At 39.6% G+C, this 23,632-nt stretch overlaps 2 protein-coding genes across 6 annotated transcripts in view; one reads left to right on the top strand and one right to left on the bottom strand.

Annotated features, from left to right (window-relative positions):
• The window catches only part of LOC139444845 (plexin A3-like), a 136,800-nt gene that overhangs the window by 33,438 nt on the left and 79,730 nt on the right, over positions 1–23,632 (top strand). For 4 of the 5 annotated variants that reach the window (XM_071225831.1, XM_071225829.1, XM_071225830.1 and 1 more), the window contains exon 1: positions 21,222–21,436. The exons of the other annotated variant lie outside the window; for it this stretch is intronic. The gene's annotated coding sequence lies outside the window, so the exon portion shown is untranslated. Of the gene's footprint in view, positions 1–21,221; positions 21,437–23,632 lie in introns of those variants that run through there. 5 annotated transcript variants of the gene reach the window in all.
• On the bottom strand, positions 15,712–16,581 carry LOC139446567 (uncharacterized). The gene has a single exon (XM_071227862.1). It carries the CDS (start codon positions 16,579–16,581, stop codon positions 15,712–15,714), a length of 870 nt encoding a protein of 289 aa, XP_071083963.1.

The raw sequence follows: 23,632 nt of genomic DNA, 5'->3' as shown, positions 1-23,632 counted from the left end.
AACACTCACTGTGAAGGCCTCAGACCAGACTGAACACTCACTGTGAAGGCCTCAGACCAGATTAAACACTCACTGTGAAGGCCTCAAACCAGATTAAACACTCACTGTGAAGGCCTCAGACCAGACTGAACACTCACTGTGAAGGCCTCAGACCAGACTGAACACTCACTGTGAAGGCCTCAGACCAGACTGAACACTCACTGTGAAGGCCTCAGACCAGATTAAACACTCACTGTGAAGGCCTCAGACCAGACTGAACACTCACTGTGAAGGCCTCAGACCAGATTAAACACTCACTGTGAAGGCCTCAGACCAGACTGAAAACTCACTGTGAAGGCCTCAGACCAGATTAAACACTCACTGTGAAGGCCTCAGACCAGATTAAACACTCACTGTGAAGGCCTCAGACCAGATTAAACACTCACTGTGAAGGCCTCAGACCAGATTAAACACTCACTGTGAAGGCCTCAGACCAGATTAAACACTCACTGTGAAGGCCTCAGACCAGATTAAACACTCACTGTGAAGGCCTCAGACCAGATTAAACACTCACTGTGAAGGCCTCAGACCAGATTAAACACTCACTGTGAAGGCCTCAGACCAGATTAAACACTCACTGTGAAGGCCTCAGACCAGACTGAACACTCACTGTGAAGGCATCAGACCAGATTAAACACTCACTGTGAAGGCCTCAAACCAGATTAAACACTCACTGTGAAGGCCTCAGACCAGACTGAACACTCACTGTGAAGGCCTCAGACCAGACTGAACACTCACTGTGAAGGCATCAGACCAGATTAAACACTCACTGTGAAGGCCTCAAACCAGATTAAACACTCACTGTGAAGGCATCAGACCAGATTAAACACTCACTGTGAAGGCCTCAGACCAGATTAAACACTCACTGTGAAGGCCTCAGACCAGATTAAACACTCACTGTGAAGGCCTCAAACCAGATTAAACACTCACTGTGAAGGCCTCAAACCAGATTAAACACTCACTGTGAAGGCCTCAGACCAGATTAAACACTCACTGTGAAGGCCTCAGACCAGACTGAACACTCACTGTGAAGGCATCAGACCAGATTAAACACTCACTGTGAAGGCCTCAAACCAGATTAAACACTCACTGTGAAGGCCTCAGACTGAACACTCACTGTGAAGGCCTCAGACCAGACTGAACACTCACTGTGAAGGCCTCAGACCAGACTGAACACTCACTGTGAAGGCCTCAGACCAGACTGAACACTCACTGTGAAGGCCTCAGACCAGACTGAACACTCACTGTGAAGGCCTCAGGCCAGACTGAACACTCACTGTGAAGGCCTCAGGCCAGACTGAACAATTTTTGTAATTTCATCCAATGACCTCCACTCAACTCCACCCCCACTGTCCTGACTTAACCTTCAGAGTAAAGGCATCTGATGGCTCTGCAGGAACTCAAAATGAGGAAAATGATCCAACCCTTGGACTAACAGGAAGCCAGCATGGGGGGTGACAGGCCTCACATTCATGCCAGCCTATTGTCTGTACATGAATTATGACACAGTGAGGTGAAGTTAATTGAACATGCTAGACTGCCCATATTTTATGCAAATCTAAGAACTTTGTCATGTTTGTCGTCATTCAGTTGGATGTCGCAGCTAGTTTCACTTGCACCAACAATGGGAATGAATTAATTATAGCATTACATTCTGAACATTCTCATGCAGTTTGTCTTAATTTTATTATCTTTAACCTTGCTGTTTTTAAGCCAGGGGTCAATTTAATATGCAGCCAAAGATGAAGCTTTTGTGGAAATACCACTGGTTCAGCAAGAAGGATGTCAGGTCCAATAATCTTTTTGTCTGTGAGGGTAAAAATTCCTTATTTCTCTGTATCTATGAGACTTTGCATGGATCTTAACAGTATGCCCACAAGGGCTGGGACGGGTAACTAGGGTACCAGGGTCGGGTGGGTACTGAGTAGGACCCGGGTACCCACAGGACTACCTCTGACTAGGGCTGGGACGGTTAACTAGGGTACCAGGGTCGGGTGGGTACTGAGTAGGATGCGGGTACCCACAGGACTGCCTGTGACTAGGGCTGGGACGGTTAACTAGGGTACCAGGGTCAGGTGGGTACTGAGTAGGACCCGGGTACCCACAGGACTACCTGTGACTAGGGCTGGGACGGTTAACTAGGGTACCAGGGTCAGGTGGGCACTGCATAGTACCCGGGTACCCACAGGACTACCCGGACCCGTGGTTAGTCACGTGATATATTGTTTAATGACAAACATTATCTAGAACTCTATGGTTACACTACAAGTCACTAGTGTTCGCATTTCTTTCTGACTATGCACCCATTCCTTATGACTTTTCATATGGTTGAATAAAGATCTAACTGAAGTCAGCTTCAGTGTATGCATGACCTGATTGTTTTTACATGTATCTAAATATGTTTTGCCAGGGCTGTGGTAAGCAAATTCCCAATTGGATATTTTGTACCTGTCTCTTGAGACCGGCATTGGGTACCTGGATAGAGTCAGGTAATAGGGGTTGGGTACCTGGGTAGAGTCAGGTAATAGGGGTTGGGTACCTGGGTAGAGTCAGGTAATAGGGGTTGGGTACCTGGGTAGAGTCAGGTAATAGGGGTTGGGTACCTGGATAGAGTCAGGTAATAGGGGTTGGGTACCTGGGTAGAGTCAGGTAATAGGGGTTGGGTACCTGGGTAGAGTCAGGTGATAGGGGTAGGGTACCCGGATAGAGTCAGGTAATAGGGGTTGGGTACCTGGGTAGAGTCAGGTGATAGGGGTTGGGTACCTGGATAGAGTCAGGTAATAGGGGTTGGGTACCTGGGTAGAGTCAGGTAATAGGGGTTGGGTACCTGGGTAGAGTCAGGTAATAGGGGTTGGGTACCCGGATAGAGTCAGGTAATAGGGGTTGGGTACCTGGGTAGAGTCAGGTGACAGGGGTAGGGTACCCGGATAGAGTCAGGTAATAGGGGTTGGGTACCTGGATAGAGTCAGGTAATAGGGGTTGGGTACCCGGATAGAGTCAGGTAATAGGGGTTGGGTACTCGGATAGAGTCAGGTAATAGGGGTTGGGTACCCGGATAGAGTCAGGTAATAGGGGTTGGGTACCTGGGTAGAGTCAGGTAATAGGGGTTGGGTACCCGGATAGAGTCAGGTAATAGGGGTTGGGTACCAGGATAGAGTCAGGTAATAGGGGTTGGGTACCTGGATAGAGTCAGGTAATAGGGGTTGGGTACCCGGATAGAGTCAGGTAATAGGGGTTGGGTACCCGGATAGAGTCAGGTAATAGGGGTTGGGTACCCGGATAGAGTCAGGTAATAGGGGTTGGGTACCAGGATAGAGTCAGGTAATAGGGGTTGGGTACCCGGATAGAGTCAGGTAATAGGGGTTGGGTACCCGGATAGAGTCAGGTAATAGGGGTTGGGTACCTGGATAGAGTCAGGTAATAGGGGTTGGGTACCCGGATAGAGTCAGGTAATAGGGGTTGGGTACCAGGATAGAGTCAGGTAATAGCGGTTGGGTACCCGGATAGAGTCAGGTAATAGGGGTTGGGTACCTGGATAGAGTCAGGTAATAGGGGTTGGGTACCTGGATAGAGTCAGGTAATAGGGGTTGGGTACCTGGGTAGTAATTTTGTACTCATCTCAGCCCCAATGCCCACTGTGATGGATGACAGAGGTGACCAACCACAACAAGGAGTGGAATCGGATCTAAATAAACCACACATGAGCAAGGATAGTTCTGCACCATGACTGTGGAATTCATATTTTTAAGGCAGGTCGACATCAAATAACCAAGTCTAGTTTTCTTGAAAACAGCAGATTCTTTCGAAGAAAGACATGTTTTCATTGACTTAGCGTTAGTCTAGGCCAATGACATCAAACCCGACTTTGGCTATGAAGACATTTGCAGTGATTCCATGTTTAGTAGTGAGATGGTCCGATCCCACTGAAGACTTCTCAGCTGCTGTGTGTTGAGTCCCCAGCTGGGGTTTGATGAAGCATGGATGAGTGTGTTCATTACATGTGACCTGCCCCCAGTGCAATCAATAGCTTAGCGCTGGCCATCTCACTTGACAGGGATCAGTCCGGCATCCCTGTCTCCTGGATCCCATCACACTCCAGCTCATCAGAGAGTTTCACAGTTTATGAAGCAGAGGATTGCCTTTAAAAGTCTGTAATGACTACCATATACCTTCTTTTTCTTGGTTTGGAGGAAATTGAATTAACACATGATCCTCCTTAGCAAGTGACTGCAAATGTCAACTGTCTTTCAATATGCTCCTTAAAGCATCAACTTTGGTCGTTCTGATTATCTGGCTAATGTAGACTTCCAGTCAGGTCACTTTGACAATATTTGTGTTAACACTTGCATCAACTCTGAGTGGAGGTTGGGTGGCCATTATGTTATGTTATGTTATGTTATGTATGGTTAATGTTGCTGACTGTGACTGTGGTTAAAAAGTTAAATCGTCTCACTGATGACCGACTAGGTACGATTCGCCACAGTACAATGTTTGAGGCCCATTTTGCAGTCTGGGACTGTGATTTTGCTGGAATATTGCATCAAAAAAGCAGTCATTCACCCTCTTCCTACTCTGATGAAAGGTGTTTTGTATACCTCAGTGGTCAATATGTCAGCTTTCTATAATCTCATTTTGAGTTTAAGTCCTTAACTGAAGCTTTTTCAAAATATGTCCTGCTGTTTTCAAAGTATGTCAAATAAGTAGATTTAACCTAGCAAGCAGTTGTCACTTCAAACTGGAAATGAATTGAAGTCAGTGTGTATAAGTGAAGATTTATATTGTGGAATAAGTCAATTGTTATTTTGTGTATACCAGGTGATACAACATGCTTGTGTTTCACTGATAACATGACTATTAAATAGGCAGAAGAGGCTATAACCCTAGGTCTACATTATCGCATTGAATGCAATGTTAAAATAAATTGAAAGAAAATGAAAGCTTTTGAAAATTCAATTTTGAACTAAAGTTGTATTTTTCTAATGTTGCTTGCCAAGGGTAATAAATTCAAAATCTATATAAATCCCTGGGTTATGATGTGTAATATGGCTGGCTGTGCATCCCTGATCTGTTTCTAAAATGCTGATGATGACTTTCATGGTCCAGACTTGATTGTTTACAAAATGCCATGATTAAATATTGAGAGTGCACAGCGCACAGGTCACAAATCAGGCAAAGTTAAGCAACATTGGCCAAGGGGGTGGCGAGGGGTAGTTGGATGGTCGGGAGCCCCACACTGAATAGCATGTGGTGTTTCCATCGGCAAGTGACTGTTCAAAATATGCCTCTGTTCATCCAGCAGTGAATGGGTACTTGGTAGGATGAGATGGTAATTTGACTGTAAACTTCAAGCACGTCACGGGCAGCTTTGGTTGTTTACTCCCCAGGGAAAGAAAATTGAGTGCCCACTGATCCATTGACTGGGGAAATAATGATGTGCGCTTTGAGCATGCTTCAGCAATTAGACTATCATATCATATCATATATCATATTATATTGCTGACTGTGACATCAAGAAGCAGTCATTCACTCACTGAACAATGTTGTGACTTAACAGACAAAATATCATATACTTATGTGTGTATTTATGTATATATACCGGCTGATATTGGGTGGTCATTACATTTACTTTTGTAATGACGTTACAAGGGCCTAGTCTTCTTGAATCTTTCTGTGCAGATGCCCCTCTAGCCATGCGGGAATCTGCTAGTCATTGGTTTAAATCATAGAATTACTCTAATTATGGTCTTTCAGCACCATACCTCTGATGACTGGTGTCACTAATGTTGCCTAGTTTAATGATTTGCTTCATGCTGTGCTGGCTTTATACATGAAGCTGACATGCTTTCCGTAACAGAAGTTCCGTTCGAAGTGGCATCAAACCCATCTTACTCACTCACTCTTGTCATGTTTTCTAAAAACATATTTGTTCATAATTTGGATATTATTATAACCTTATATAGCTTATTCAATATATGTTATTGAGAGGTGTCATGCCTGTGGTGTATAAATCTTGATATTTCCCTTCCATTGTGAGTTTATCATTATGTTGAACCTGAGTGTCAGAGACTTTGGACACAGGTGTCACATGGTCTTAGGAAGTGTGTCATGTTAAGTCTGATTGACGACACTATATTTGTTTCACGATTAAGATTATCTACATAGTCATGTACATTAGTCATAAGGAGGTGATTAATTTCAAAGGAGACTTCACAGGATTACTATATTCTCAACTTTAAAAAGTTAAACCATGAATCATTCTGCTATCTTGTATAAGAATTGCTCAATTTTAGACTCCAAAGTAATTATGCTACTTTTTGTCAAACAGTGGATGCCCATGTAGAGGGGATGGTATTTTAAGATATGCATATTTCATTAATTGCCGATAATCAAGTTAATGGCTTATAAAACCCACAAAGGGATATTTGTGTAATAAAATTCACTCCCCAATAATCAGTTACATAGCAGATTATGGAACACTTTGATACAGAACTACAAAATCGTAGAGTTATCGCCACATAAAAATTTTGCCAATACTGCGTCATTTATTCCTTTGATGCCTGGATAATGCCCGTGCTCCATGCACAATAAAATTCAAACTTTAATTTTGATAATTTGGGAAAAATAAAACAGAATTTACTTTGATGCTGTTGAAGTTGACCATCAACTATGATTAAAATGCTTTTGAATGCATCTGTCAAGAGTTTTGATGAAAGAGACGCCTTGCATGTCGTCCTTTGTGAATAATGTACTGATATGCTTTTTGTGACATTGTGAATGTTTTGCGTAAGAATTTGCATAATTACTGTAATCTAAAGGACATAAATTCATCCCCGAATGAGGTAATAAAACTAAAGACAATGCGAGCCAAGGAGGGGCCGTTTCCAGCACATTTTGGTCTCACAGTTAGAAACAGGCTTTCCTGTGCTCCTCTGTAAAGGCGCGCCCCCTATCAGGGCAAGATGAACCTACGATCATAAAATACTGCATTAGTCATAGGGGAGGTATATGCAGACCAGAATGTAATTTTTCGTCTCGATGACACGGTCCAGATGAGTAATAAAAAGCCCTCGCGTAAGATCAATCGCTAGATTTATAGCTGAATGAATTCATCTGTAAAACTGCATTTTAGGCCACAATTGATGGAAAATCAATCAAGTTTAAATTTTCAGCATTGCGTCATTGTCCCCTTCCAAGCAGCGTAATGTTTGAAATTTGGACTTCAAAAGAATTTGAGAATGCCCTGTTTGTTTGTTGGAGGTAATGAGTCTCAGCCGTGCTTGTGTTGCATTCAAACTGTGATAATTCCTCCTGTCCGATGTAGTTGACTTTAAATGAGATTCTTTGGTGTTGAGTAATCCAAAGACTTCTTGCAAATTATTTTTCTATTTCATGAAAATTAATTTTGAAATAGGTTTTAATTGAACATCTTTTAATTTTATTTTCTAAATTAAGATGAAAGGAGGATTAAATTTCAAAAGAAAACCTTAATCCAGACTCCAAAATTTGTTTGAAGGTTCTGTCAGGATTTGCCATTTGTTAAATTTTAATCTCGGCCTTTTTCATGTAATCAAGCAGCATTGAAATCAAGCACTTATTCTATTTTTAAAAGACATTAATTTTCCTCTCTTTTCACATCAATATTACTTTCATTTGTGCTTAGGTTTACAAAATATTTCATTGCTCTTAATGCACATTAATCTATTTCATCTTGTAAGTGGTATTCCGTGAGTCTTTACTTGGTTGGGGCTGTCATATTTATTCCATTTGCGGAACCATTTGCACATGTGAAATATGCTTCATGGCCATGATGGTGGCGTGCTTCATTCAATTGTTAATGGGGAGCAAAATGTTGTGCTCTCTCTCTATTTTCAGAATACCCACTCAAATTGGTCACACTTAGGACTTGGCATAGCCTCAAAAATAACCTAGTAAGGGGCCTGCACTGTTAACATATATTTTAGGGTGCCATTGAGAAATTGTAAATTTCCTGCAACTCAATCTTTTCAGCCATATTTAAAAACTCATTGAAGGTCATTTCTCAGCTTTTCAGAAAATGAAATAGAATTTGGCATCTGGTTAGAAAACAACCAAACATCAAGGTGTTCCGATGCGACACAACTCAAACAACTTGAAACGGATTTGTCTTGCTGTCGCATGATCAACAAATCTACTTATAAGATTAACATAATAATTAAGAAATTGATATTCACTGAAGGAAGTAATCACAAATATTCAGTCACATTTAAAGATATGTTCTGAATGGAGAATTAGCATGAAACAGTCTCTACATGAAAGAAAGTGATTATCTTAATAATATTGACACCATATTTACATGATTTCGCTGAATGAAGAGACACCACGTGGGCATGGATGATTTAGTTAAATTCTCTGAATTGTAAATATTATTGTATTCAGGTGTTGGACTTGTCTTGTGCCATAACTGTGGAATGAATATGTTTTAGGTATAATTTTTTTTATTACTAAAAGCCTAAGCAAGTCTAGATCAAACTAACCAAATCCAGTTTGCTTGATTCCACATACTAAAACAGCAGAAGAGGAAAGGTTCTTTCGAGGAAAAGAAAAAGATTATTTTGAAGACATGTTTTCATTGACTAAGAATTAGTCAAGAGTTGGACAATCATAAAATTAAAACATCTGTTGCTGTAATGTTCGATACTGTTTGCTTTTTTGAACTTGTAAAACAATATTTTTATTTTGAAAATTTATCACAATGAGGCTAAACAAAATAATCTTATGCAGTTGCTTTTTGAGTTCATTGTCAGCAGTTGCTGTTAAGGTGACAGTGTCATGACCAGGAAAGCTTTATTGTAGTGGCTATATTGTTTTAAACTTTTGGTTTGATGTCAAACAGAGCTTTGTTGACATCTCAAAACAGTGATTCAGTGAAAACGTGTGTGAACCAACTCTATAACACACAGTTACATCATTAGCTAGGGACAGAGAAGCGATGTTCATATGATTCATTGGAATGTATGGTTGAATTATTCAAGGATCAGAGCCCTGGTAACAGTGTCACCGACTGGTTGTTGATAAAACTTTTAATTTCATATTAAATGTGTTCTTTGTGTTTAGCCATCATCTGAACCTTTACATAATTAGAATATAAACTTACTATGTTATCAGAGTAGAGCAGGATTACCTGCAGATTGAACCTCACCAAATTGAATTTTGAAGTAACCGTGTATCCCACTTGTTATGTCACACCGCTCATTGCAAAAGATATGCCATCACTCTTAGATGTAGAAAAAAATATACATGTCCTAATATTTGGAGATAAACTCCAGTTTCTGTCATGTTTTGGGGGCACGGTGGCCCTGGTCTAAGGAACACTGATTCACTGTGCAGAGTTGCATCCCTTGGGCACGCAAGAAACCTATGATTGTGTGTTAGCCCTGATTTTGTTTCTAGGTTTGTCAGCACCATACCCGTGCTCGTGGGTTTCACCGAAGTGGTAAACGTCTGAGACCTGCATCACTTCGGGCTCTAAGCTGACACGCTGCGATATAACCAGAATACTGTTCAAAGGGGCGTTAAACCCAACTCAGTCACTCACTATCATGTTTTCCCAACATTATTTCCACACATATTGCAAATAATTTTGCAACTGCATATTGGCCTTGTGTAATTTATAATTGTAAAAAAAATCATTGTTTCAAATTTCAAAGGCCATTGATTCAGAAAGAATTACTTTTTTCATAGATAATCATCTGTTTCAATCAGACCTTAACATGACTGAAAGCAATCAGAATCACATGTTTTCCAATTTCCTTGTAGAATTACATGTAACACACTCATAATTCTTTTTGAGATATTTTCATTCAAAAGTTTAATATTTCAAATGATAAAACTTTCTTTAAAGCTCTGCACGCTAACGTCGAACCCATTCGACAGAGGTGTCCATCCCCGTGCATCTGATGTCGAACCCATTCGACAGGCGAATAGCATAACAACACCCCAAAATAAAACTCGCCATATCTATTTACCAAGAAGGCTTTGCGTAACATTTAAATTACGTATGACATGCATAAATGCTCAGCTTGCTCAATATCAAAACGTTCAGTCATTTATTTACCTCAAAAAGAAAATATCGCGAGTTAAAAAAGTTTCGGCCAAACTTCTCGGCACACATCTACCAGGAACGGCCATTGTTGACTTTTGGCACTTCACGTTGAGCGGCATGCAGTCCGATATTTTCTTTATAATTTCATCATTTTTCCTATTTGATCATAATTTTTTGTTTGCTGACGAAAGGAAAACACTCATGTTCCTTTATTTCTAAAAATTAGCAACTTTCGGTGTAATTAATTGTAAACAAAAACAATCTGAATCGTAACATCATCGATTGGATGGAACTTGTACGATCATGGCAACGGTAGTAAACGAACAACTCCACATGCATAGTTATCCCGTTAGACTATTACAATCATTTTGTTACATCTAACTTAATTTTCTAGAATTATTGACACGCATGTATAAATCTTTGTAAAAAGAATTTCATTTTTAAAGAGTTTGCAAATGATTTCGTTTGATAAATTTTCCGACACATTGCCAAGCCGACAAACGTCAGTGATACGTTTGGGCGTGGCCTAACTCGCGATTTGTTGAGTCGAACAAAGTCAACAAACACTGCGAAAAATGACAAATATTGGATGATACGCAAAATCTGAACTGATATACATTCTAGGTAAACCATTCAATAGCAAAATAATGCATTTTACGAGAAATAATCAAAATACTTGCAATTTTAGCTATCATTTCTGAAACCGGAAGCACGTACCGCATGTGACACATGGAAGCAAAATATGCATAAGTTGGTAAGCTATCATAAAGAAATTCCGAAATAGATTCCAATTCAAAAGAAAATACATAATTTACTATTTTTCGTCAACTATTTACTATTTATTGATCTGGAGAGCAGTCTTCATCTTATTTGTTTCATATTTCTTCGTGATTGTCGCCATAAAATGTGTAAGTCTAAATCCGAAACTGTAATGGATTTCACGCTCGATGATTTTAATTTTAAAATATTTTCTATAAACGAGCGCAACGGAGAGCGATCCAACGTATTGATATGCCATAATAATAACATAATATTGTTATTGGTCTAACATTACAAAAAGAACAATTTAAATATTAAAGATGTTGTTGAAAACTTTCTGAGAACCTCCCGTCCTCTGAACCGATAACATTTTGGTACACAACGAGGTAGTGTAAATATATATAGATTCTAGGCTCCTATTTATATATATGTGTGATTTTGTACCCAAAACAAATTAAATTGTACCCAAAATACTTTGTGAATTTGTACCTAAGAAAATAAGACAATAGATCTATAATTATATTTATGTTTTAATGTAGATGAACAGAACACATAATAAAATATTTCATCAAGTTCCAAATATGATTATGACTGATCCTTGAAATTGATTGTTTAGTTTTGAGAGAAAACTGACGTCTTGTCACTGAAGGAGAGGCCAGTTAAGTTGGTTAAACCTAAGTTAGAATGAATTGTTTTGATAGGAAAGTGATATTATGTTAAGTTTAAGACACCAAATTAATGTATATCTTTGAAATAATTCTAGGTAGATCTACAAAATCACATACCCATTTGGGTAACAAATTACTAGAAATTTTGGGTACAAAAGTCACCACTGTACATTTCAACTGATTTTCGTGAATCAATGGGATAAAAAAAATTCGTCTGAATGATTCCTTTTCTCATTTTTTAAGACAAGAATTTGTTTTACATAACAAAACAGGCAGATCTACACGGATCACGTTTAGTCCTAAAAATGTGAAAAATATGGACACCTCAGAAATGAGGGCTTACAAGGTTATAATTCTACCTAACTAGTCACATGGTTTCACTTAGATCTAGGTCTATCTAAGAAAAGTCCTTATGAAAATCTGTTTTTATTTTTTTTATGACACTTACATTTCTGGGACTTAGACAAAGAGTATTCAAGGAAAGACAGATATGTTTTTGAATGAAAATATGACTTTCCTTTATAATTCTTTTTTCATGATGACAGGGGAACTTTTATACACACCAGCTGAGGAAGTTGTGATACTGTGATTGCATACAAAGAAAAAACAGTTTGGAAGCAGTACCTGTATGTATAAAATAGACCACATAAGGTGAACAAAAGTAATGGATTGGCTGACTGGAAAAAATACTTCTGGCAAGGGTAAACATGTACACAGGCATGTTTCTTTTCATTCCAACCAGAAGACTGAGATAGCATTTTCTAAGAAACCTATGTCAAACTTACCAGCTTATGTGCCACCATGGTTCTTGTGATTAAACAAATAAAAATGTCATGTACTGTTACAAGTACTGTTACTGTAATTAAATTAAATTAATTCCTATTAAATTATATTTCAGAATTGTTTTATTTGGAAACAAACCACATAATGCACAAAATTAATGTCCATATGAGTTTAGTATGTATATGTTAAGGATCTGATTTAATCATTATTCATGGAATACTAAAATTAAAATGATGACATCAGAGAGTTACTTATTCACATAGTTGATTTTCAGAGTGCAAGATAATAATTGTTGAATAAATATGTTTAAACTAAAGATAATAATTGAAGTTTGATCAGTTACACTGTGTTGATGCAAAGACTAATATTTACTGTCCCCACACACCATCATTGTGGGAAAAATAACTATTAAATATAACTTAAAATTTTAAAACCTGTAAAAAGCTGTAAATAATTAAACAATTACAAATCTATCATCAATGCGCAACCATGGTGGTCTTCATATTTTTGGAATAAATTTAGAAATCCTTCGTGAAACTGTTCTAAAATCATACTAGAATCTATGAATGTATTCCCGAAAGGAAACATATCCTAAATGTAATGTGGAACTAACACCGAAAATATGTACGTAGAATTTTATTGCTTATATATACCCTATCATTTTCAGCAACGCGGGGATGTTATTTTGAAACAAGTTTTGTCATCCCCATTTTCGCGCACCTGTTGTTGAGGGTGATCTTGCTGATCGACGATATCCATAGACGTATTACGTGGGATACACTTGTTGTAGTGAAACTTATCAGCATGTACATCGCAGAAATATGAATCATGTCCCATTTATATTCACAACATTGAATGGTGATTCTTAAATATCAACAGAAGTTCAAATAAAAGATACCGAGAAACTTGCATGTGGCATGTTGATTTATCGTCTACCGTTTCCGGGTCACGGGAGCATGCAAGGTCAAACGGATTAACTAATACGCGAATTATATCGTCAAAGTCACATTTTTATTTCATGTTAGTGGTGATTACTGATACTGTGTATCGACTTATATTTTTGCTGTATGTGATAGGCGAACTATTTAAAAATTTACTGTAATTGTTTTGTTTCGAAAGCTTATCAGCAGACTACCCCTGTCTGTGACATCACATCCGGTGACCTTTGCACTAATTGAAATAGTGCTGTCAGAATTCACGATCTTTATTTTCATTTTTCTCTCGTCATATTTATTGGAATATGACGAATAAAACATTCTTCGATTGAGAAGATCGTCAACTTTCGCCAAGTTATATTTATAAAGGCAATGTAAACTTTGTTGATATTAAAATAGCAATAAGTTATGCGGAGGTCGGGCGAAGCGCGCCATGTTTGATTTTAGGACGTCTACTAGCATCATGACACGGGTTGTTTATTTCTGTATATCGTAAATATTCAACCAAAACGCTTGAAATTAGGATTAGTGAATATTTATAAGTCATTAATTGTTTCCTGCAAATTTTATAACATGACACGTCAGATTAACCCGAATATTCGTATTTCTGCAACCGACATGATGACCTCGAAAATTAAGTTATTTTTCTGTTTAACGTTTAGATAATAAATTCACTGAAATGGTTCATAATTTACCATCGCGCTGATATATGCCGATTATAAATCCCGAATTTTTACTCAATTAAAATTATGATATCGGAGATATGATTATTGAAATCAATTTGCAAAAATGTTACGATATTAGAGGGTTCCTAGCATGAAATGCAAACCACCTTCAATAACGCAATTCAGGTAAGTTCAAGAAAATTAACAAATTTTGTGTTCGCTTTGGTCTTAACCTTGGTATAATTGAAAACACCAGGATATTTTTATATAGAATTGTGTAGTTTTCTATCGGGAATAAATGTGCAAAATATTTCTTCAATTGGCCCTTGTTTAATGAGGCACCGACTGTTTGAAATCACCCACCCTCTTTAGAGCGCCTTATGCTAAAATTAATCCAGCAGGCAGGGGTAAGAAGTGTGAAAATAATTCAGCAGGCTAAAGGTTAAACTACACAAAATATTAAGGGAGTAATTATATACAATTACAAATAATGAAATCACATTCAGTTCTCAACAGTGTTACTCAGCATCACGAAGCCATACACAGAATGATGGAATGTATATGTAAAGATTGTTGTTTGTAGGAATAAATTATTTGGATGTTTGAATTACTTAACTACTTTGTAGGTGGCCTAGTGGTATAAGTTACTGTAATTTGTTCTTCAAACTTGCATCCCTCTGTTGTGCCAGGATCTGCTATTGATGCTTGGGGAACCAAGATTTGTCCTGATTATGATCCTAGGCTTGTCATCACCCAACCCAAGCTGGTGTTGTGACATCCGACCCGTGAAGATCCGGGTAGAATAGGTCTTCACAAACCCAAGCTTGCCGTAAAAGGCGACTATGCTTGTCGTAAGAGGTGACTAACGGGATCCGGTGGTCAGCCTCGCCTACTTGGTTGATGCATGTCATCATATCCCAATTGCATGGATCGATGCTCATGATATTAATCACTGGATTGTGTGATCCAGCCTCGCTTATTTACAGACCACTGTCATATAGCTGGAATATTGCTGAGTGAGGCAATGAACCAAACCAAAACCAATCCATCTATCATCGATCCCTTTATGGTTGTGATATAACTAAGCAGCTTCAAACCAAACTCACTCACTCACATACCGAATAGTGGTCAGGACTTTGTAAGTTGACTATTCAAACAAAACACCCATCATGTAATGTAGATATTCTTGAAGTAGCACGACTGGTGAACACAACCATGAAATACTGGAGCTAGGCAGGAAGTACTTCAGGATCTGACAACAACTTGAATATGTTTGGGGTGGCAAGAGGGTCAGTGATTCATCATGTGTACAAGGTGTAAGAAAGGCAAGATACTCTGATAGGGCAACTTACATCTCGAATATCTCCGATGGAGGAGATAAGTGGTATTGGAGTCAAGACTTTCTCTTCAGGATGTAACATAATTCCTTCATTACCGGGCACTTAGAGAGCAAGGAGTTCCAAAATTATCTAGGATTGAATGAGGCAAACATATTTTAACATATTCCACTTTTTATTATTTGTTGTTGCTCTGATTTGAGCTCAAAATCCATTTTGACTATGTACATAAGGCCACTGTACTGACACTGCTGGAGGAAGGTCCATAGTTACAAGAAATATCGGGCATTGTGTTGCTTTATTCCTTGAAATGTTTATTTCATCATGATGTCAGACCGTGTAATTGGGTATGGAATTCAATTCAATGCTATTTTATGATGTTTTCACTACCTGTTGTAGCCAAGCTGACTTAGTTCATTAGATTCAGTATGGTAAGGTTATTTGTCATTCCCTTTGATGTCCCTGTGGGGATTCCAGGTCAGGCTCCAAGTACCTCATGCTTGTCACAAGACGAAGTAGACTGCGGTGGTCCGGCTCCAAGTACCTCATGCTTGTCACAAGACCAACTAGACTCCGGTGGTCAGGCTCCAAGTACCTCATGCTTGTCGCAAGACCAACTAGACTCCGGTGGTCAGGCTCCAAGTACCTCATGCATGTCGCAAGACCAACTAGACTCCGGTGGTCAGGCTCCAAGTACCTCATGCTTGTCGCAAGACCAACTAGACTCCGGTGGTCGGGCTCCAAGTACCTCATGCTTGTCGCAAGACCAACTAGACTCAGGTGGTCGGGCTCCAAGTACCTCATCCTTGTCACAAGACCAACTAGACTCAGGTGGTCAGGCTCCAAGTACCTCATGCTTGTCACAAGACCAACTAGACTCCAGTGGTCAGGCTCCAAGTACCTCATGCTTTTCACAAGACCAACTAGACTCCGGTGGTCGGGCTCCAAGTACCTCATGCAGGTCACAAGACCAACTAGACTCAGGTGGTCGGGCTCCAAGTACCTCATGCAGGTCACAAGACCAACTAGACTCCAGTGGTCGGGCTCCAAGTACCTCATGCTTGTCACAAGACCAACTAGACTCAGGTGGTCGGGCTCCAAGTACCTCATGCAGGTCACAAGACCAACTAGACTCCGGTGGTCGGGCTCCAAGTACCTCATGCTTGTCACAAGACCAACTAGACTCCGGTGGTCGGGCTCCAAGTACCTCATGCTTGTCACAAGACCAACTAGACTCCGGTGGTCGGGCTCCAAGTACCTCATGCAGGTCACAAGACCAACTAGACTCAGGTGGTCAGGCTCCAAGTACCTCATGCTTGTCACAAGACCAACTAGACTCCGGTGGTCGGGCTCTGTGACTTGGTTGATCGCATGTGAGTGTACCTGGGATCATGAATTGATGCTCATGCCTTCAGTCACAGGATTATGTAGTCCACACTTACTTGACTGTTTTTCTGCTGATTTTACTGATTAGCTGAAAGTTAGCAGACTGACACATGATCAACATACAATGAACATATCGTTTGATGATAGTATATGGCTAAACATCAGGTTTTTATGTTTTTTAAAGTTTATTGTATCACAGCCTTACTTTCAATAGTAAACAAGTCTAATATTGCAGCCCTACAGGATAGATCAGCATATTCAAACATACACTCGCACCCATAATTCCAGATCCATGCCTCTGCATTGTGTGTTGCTTAACATGACTCTTTTCTTCCACTTTAAGACCTCCAAAACCGAGGTCTGTGACCTCCATTTATTTTTTTACAAAGTTATGTCTCTTGATCCATGTTATTTTCCTTAGTGCATAGTGTCTGCAATGGGGACATGTTTTCTCAGAAACTGCTGAAGTTAGCTTATTTAAGACATATTTATCAAGACTGAGTTATTTTGTCCAGAGAAGGGGCCTTTTGTGTGTATTAATTTCACATTAAATCATATTTTCTGATGACATAAAGCAGCCCAAGTGCCTATTCCTTCTTAAGGCTTTATAGACTGCCTCTGTGGTCTAGTGGTTGAGCGTCCGCTCGGAGAGCACAAGATCCGGAGTTTGATCCCCGACCGCGTCATTCCAAAAGACGTTAAAAGATGGTACTTGTTGTTACCCTGTCTGGCGTCTGGCATTAAGGGGCTAACACAAGGACTGGTCGGCTCGGAGTCAGTATGCTGTGTCTGAGTAGGGTATTCATTATAAATTGGCATCAGTCTGGACTAGTACAAACAGCCACACAAACACACACACACGTACATGCACGTCGCTATATAAGTGCAATAATCTTGGACGCAACGTTAGACCCCATTTCACCTCACCTCATCTTAAGGCTTTATAGGACTCTTTTTTTTATAGTTTATGTTCACTACCATATGAGCAATGTGCTGAAAATTCTAATTGTACCCCATGGCGGGGGATAGTGATAACGCTGTTTCTTGTTTTACTCATACTTGAGCATGCACTCAGTCCTTCAAATGATAGGGAGGATGTGGACACTCTTGTGGAACCTTGAGAACGGAAAGTCGGTGGTTTGATGCCTTGGCCACAACATACCAAAAGACATTAAAAGATGGTACTTGTTGTTTCCCTGCCTGGTGCTTGGCATTAAGGGGCTAAGAACAAAGACTGTGAGGCTTGGAGTCATTAGTCCTAACTAGTACAACCAGTGATACTAGTACACACTTATACATGCATGTTCCTATAAACATGAATTCGATGTTAATCCACATTTCACCTCACCTCACCTCACCTCACCTCACCTCACCTCACCTCACCTCAGAAGCCTCTTTCTGGTGTCCCCCGCCGTGATATTGCTGGAGTATTGCTAAAAGCAGCGTAAAACCATACTCACTCGCCTCACCTGGCCTCACCTCACCTTACCTCAGGGGCGGTCAAGTAGCCTAGTGGTTAAAGTGTTCGCTTGTCACGACGAAGACCCAGGTTCGTTTCCCAACATGGGTACAATATTTGAAGCCCATTTCTGGTGCCCCCTGCTGTGATATTGCTGGAATATTGCCAAAAGCTGTGTAAAACCATACTCACCTCACCTCACCTCACCTCACCTCACCTCACCTCACACTTGCAGTAAAGGACCATTATAGAACAATTTCATGAAATGATATGTGAAGTATGTATGTCACTGGGTTATTGTAGCACTGAGGAAATAATGTGGATCAAGATTCTATACAGTACTGACATTTTGTGTGAGTTTTATTGTGGCCTATTTTTCCACTGCTTCTGTACTCGTGTGGCCCTGCTGGTCCTATGACTGGTATGTTTATGTTAGAAGGGTGTAGAATTGATGTAATCCGTCCCCTCAGACACACCAAGACTGGCTTTCACCAAGGTATATATCTCATCCACATGGGAGTACTTTCGAAATGCCAAAATCCCCATGCTTATCCCCAGCAAATCTCCCTGGAAACCTGTCAGTGTATATCATGCTGTTAATACATACGTGGTTATGGAAATGAATAGACTGTGTAATCAAACATTGCTCCTTAGTCTGTTGTGTTTTGAAATTCTAGGCTTACCAGACATTTGTCTGGCTTCAGCGGTGTATCTGTAGCATCCTCTTTTGTTTATCATATATCAAAATCAAAGTTTGAAAAAAGTGAACATTGTTTACAAACTTTTGCTAAAATAACTCAGTGTTTTCAAACAAGTTTTTGAGGTCTTTGAGAAATGGGTTTTGAAAAGGTGAGTTTTCTTTCAACCTTTTTCGAGACCAGAATATCACCTGTAAGTATTTGACGTCTGGTGGCGTTACAGAATACAGGCAGCCTCACGCAATGTCTGGCTGTTAAAATGCTATCTTGCCATCGTTTCAGGAAGGAAGCAAATTTTACGATCCAAGCTAGTTTCATCTCCCAACTTCTTTTTGCCTTTTTGCTGGGAGTAGTCTCTCTGTGAGGGCACATGTTTTTCATGATGTGTGGAATTGGGACCTGCATGGCGGGAGAGTCGGACCCTGCACATGGTGGGGCCACAGCTAGGTGCACCAAAGCTGCTGTGGCGGAGATAAACTACACATTAGCTCAGCCCATGCACATTGTATATTATTTTTGCATAATAAATCTCCAATACTCAAAGGTTTTTGAATTTTATAGCACCTCATCAGGACGAGACAAAGTCTGCAAAAATTATCAGCAAGACCCGGGAAAAACATCATCGGTTGTAGTGGTGATAATAAAACAGTCTAGCTGGCCTGAGCCAAAGGCTGTGATAATATGCCAGTCTAGTTCGACTTTACTCAAATCTTCCAACATCCTGGACCACAGGCATACGTAGACTGTGGTGAGATTGATGCCTTTACTGTTGCTGAAACAGGCATTTGTCTCGGTGGGAGTACCTCCTCCTCCATGTTAAATGTGGATCATGTTTTGAAGATTTGCTCAGGTATGTTTATGAGGCTGGGGTATTTCAGCTTTTCTTTGGGTGTTAATTTGTCTTGTGAAATAAGAAGATAATTATCAATTCTTTATTTGCTTTCAAATCATAATGGATCCTGTCAACTTAGTTGATAGTTTGATAATTATTCTGGGTTTCATGTGAAAAAGGGCTGGGTTGTGTTGCAGTATGCTTGTTCAGGGCTGGAGTAATATATAGCATAATTCTATCAAGGTTGAACATAATAGTCTCAACCACTGTTATTGCTCCTGCTTCTCTTAATCCTTTTCAAATCATTAGAAATTAAAACTCAAATTTGATCTTAATTACCCCATTATGAATGGATCACCAGTTTGCCATATTGCAAGGGAGCAGATGAGTTTGTGTTTTGGCAGCCGTAGAGGAATTAATTAATCAGCAAATACAGCCCTGTTAGTTTCACAATGTTAATGATCTGTATCAGAGGAATAGGTTTTGAATGAATTACATTTTCCAATTAAGGTATCACTGCGTTATGAATCCCAAACAAGTTTCTCGAGATGTTTGTCTGTCACATGTCCTGGTTAGAACCATGGAGCTGTTTTTATGGCTGAGTTTCATAATAAGCAGTGAAGTCCAGATCTTTTTCACCCAGATGATAATTTGATACCTTGATGGAGGAACAGGCTAAGATCAAATTTAATGTTGTCACAGGCCAGTTGTGTTTTTGTCTCGAGTTTTATGTCCCTCTCAGAAGCCATCCATTATGCAAGCCGGTTACTAGATTATGACACATAATTCTGTATGTATTGTGCGTTTTTTCACACATTGAAAGAAACAAGTTTTATTACTGTGTTTCGCTAGACTTCACATCGGCAGGACCCAAGATACTGCATATGGGACGACAGTCGGTAGCGGGCTGCTTTGTACTCCAGACTCAATCAAGTGGACTTCTTTTGTAGGTAGTTTTCAATGACAATGTGGGACGTATTCAGCTGGTTGCCGTTTGCCGGATTCATTCAGTCTTCTTCTACCTTATGTTACATTGTTCATGTTACCTTTTTCGAAAATATTAAAAATTGTAATTTGCAAAGTATGGAAAAAATGTGTTAAAAATTTTGAATGAAATGTGCATGTTTAACATTTCTAGTGTTAACTTTTGAATACATGCTTACTTCAGGTGTTGTAAACACAGCTTCTTTTTTTGTATTTAATGTGTATTAAAGGGGTAATGGCAATACTATCTCATGACATTGAATTACATTACTCAGCTGTTTACCTTAGACGGAGATTTTGTATTTTCCAAAGTGCCTTGGGGCATATGCAGGTCTGCGATGATCAGTATGGCGCTGCTGCCACCAATTGGTTCTGTCCAGACAAAAACAATAAACAATCATTGAGTAGATGATATGAGCCATCTTAAACTTGGCATCTCTGTTGCTAAAACTAACAGGTTCACTTCCACTGCCAATCATGTCTCATTTCCATCTCTCGAAAACATTTAAACTTGGCTTCCCCTCCTTTCATGGTTGCCATGGTAAACTGCCGACTGGCCCAACTGAGGTTGTCAGCCATCTTGGTTAGGAGTCAGGAGAGCAGATGGGATTGAAGTTGAGCAAGCTCCAAGCTCGGCCATAAATCAGAACTGTTGGCTTTGTTCAGTGTAACAGCAGGGATAACTAGTCAGTTCTCCTCCACAGGAATAGAGGCAACTCACTCGAACTCTTTTGTGCCTGAAGGAAGAGATTTTCCTCCTTCTCAATATTTGTGGGAAATATTTTCTTGCGTGGAGCATGGTTCATTTTGGTAAGAAAACAGTTTTGTGATGTCATTTCAATTGAGGTGCATGTGACATTTTTCTGAATGGTTCCCAGTTTCACTAATCCTATGAGGTATTACAGACAGGCTTGTTTTCCGAAGGTTTTTGTAGCAGACAACGTTACAACTTGGTCCAAAATAGAAAGTGTATCTCCAACTGGAGCATTGTTTTTTAAATGTAAATTGTTTTTTGAAAGTCAGCTCTATTTTTCTGACAGACATGTTGAGGCTGATTTTGAAATAGGTCAATGCAAGTCTTTATGACGGTGGTGTTTTTAATGGTTTTGTATGTGTATATACGTGTGTGTATGTGTTTCTCTTCTACCAGGGTTCATGTTTTGTCTGTCAGTCTGTACTGGGGGGGATGTTTCACGCCTCAGTGACTATGAATGCGGAATCCTTTTCGAATCGTTAATTCCTTCAGCATACCTCAGTGATGATGAATGGCAGATGACTATAGTGTCTGCCTTCGTGTAATTGATCTTGTGTTGTATTATTTAAGTGTGATTCAACAATATGAATAATACTGTCATAATTATTTCAATATAAAATTTTTGTCAAATGTGAGAAAATTAATAGCTAAGGATTTACTTTTTGAAATGTATTAGAAACAGTGTTTGAATTTTGCTGTTATTTGTGTTTATGTAGTTAAAGCATTCATGATGTTGGTTACTGCCAGATTAGGAAATGTTAATTTTAATCAAAATCAGTGTCATTACCTTGGGGCCAGTGGGGTAACCTTGTGGTTTGTTTACTCGCCACACTGAACACCCGGGTTAGATTCCCCATGGGTGCAATGTGTGAAGCCCGTTTCTGGTGTCCCCTGGAATATTGCTTAAAGCAATATAAAACATACTCGATCACTCACTCACTCATTCACTCACTCTCATTTCCTGGGCTATGTTCAACCCAAGCGGATTCCTGGTTAGAATATGGTAATATAGTAAGTTGTAAGAGAAGACTAAATGGATGGGGTGATCAGGCTCGGTGACTTGGTTGATTGCATATCAACTGGAAGTATCAAACAAACAAACAACTCTCAACAAACCGATGTTATCGCAAAGACAATTGTAACACACATACTTTAACACAGACTTCAGATAGTGCTTCAGCGGATTGTGGAATGGGGCCTGGAACCCATTTCTTCCACTGTTATCATCATAATGATGCAATCATGATATGATACAGTACACTGCATCAGATTATGGTAACATTAGGTATAATTATCAGAATGGTGTGAGATGGCAATTATGGTTAAATACATCAAGGCCTCATATTGATAAGTCACTGTAACCTGCAAAATGATGGCACTAAAACAACACAATTTTCTCTACAAGCAAATCAGCTAATAATGGCAATTATTGGTATAATTGATGAGATTACTCAAGGTGACGGCTGGAGTTTATATTGGGATTGGTCCGTGTGGCACCAGGACATAAGGGGATTATTGGTCCGTATTGCCCTAGCTGATATTGATGATGAGGTTAATGATGGTGGCAGGGGTATGTTATACACAGGGTAGTCACGGGGTGAGTCATATAGATGTCATTGCTATTGATCTTATGCCTTTTGTTTGTTGTAGGAAATAGCATTTTCATTTGATAGCAGGCTGTTCATGGAAAGTGATTAATGGACTCTTTAATGAGGTATTGGGCTGGCAATTGTGATTTCCTTGAATTGAAATATCATAATCTTGAAGTTTGATGTGAGATTGTTTAACATAACACTGCCCAACTGAAATAAATGTTGTGTGTTATCATGATGCATTCATTTGTGTCATTAGGAGTTGTGGAATATGATATCTTCATGATTCCTGGAATCAGAAAAGGCTTTGATATTTTCTCAAAGATAAAAGAACTGTTGAGAATATTGTTCAATTTGTCAACTTTATTTATAAGGTAGTAGTGATAATGTTTCTGTCAGGGTACAGGGAGCACAGGTGGCCCAGTCGTCTGAGGCAACGCGATTCGCTGTGCAGAGTTGCGTCCCTTGTGCACGCCAGAAACCTATGATTGTGGGTTCGAATCCCGGTTCGCCCCGATTATGTTTCTAGGTTTGTCAGCACCATACCCGTGCTCGTGGGTTTCACCGAAGTGGTAAACCTCTGAGACCTGCATCACTTCAAGCTTTCCTCCCACATTAAGCTGACATGCCGCGATATAACTGGAATACTGTTAAAAGTGG

This window comes from Haliotis cracherodii, unplaced genomic scaffold, assembly GCF_022045235.1.
Source record: "Haliotis cracherodii isolate W230 unplaced genomic scaffold, xgHalCrac1.p SCAF_6, whole genome shotgun sequence".
Lineage (NCBI taxonomy): Eukaryota > Metazoa > Mollusca > Gastropoda > Lepetellida > Haliotidae > Haliotis > Haliotis cracherodii.
Note: the sequence above shows the minus strand (reverse complement) of the source record. Positions and strands in the feature narration are given on the sequence as shown.

Coding starts and splice junctions, on each gene's coding strand:
- LOC139446567 (XM_071227862.1), bottom strand. CDS start 16,581: ATGAGGTACTTGGAGCCTGACCACCTGAGTCTAGTTGGTCTTGTGACC.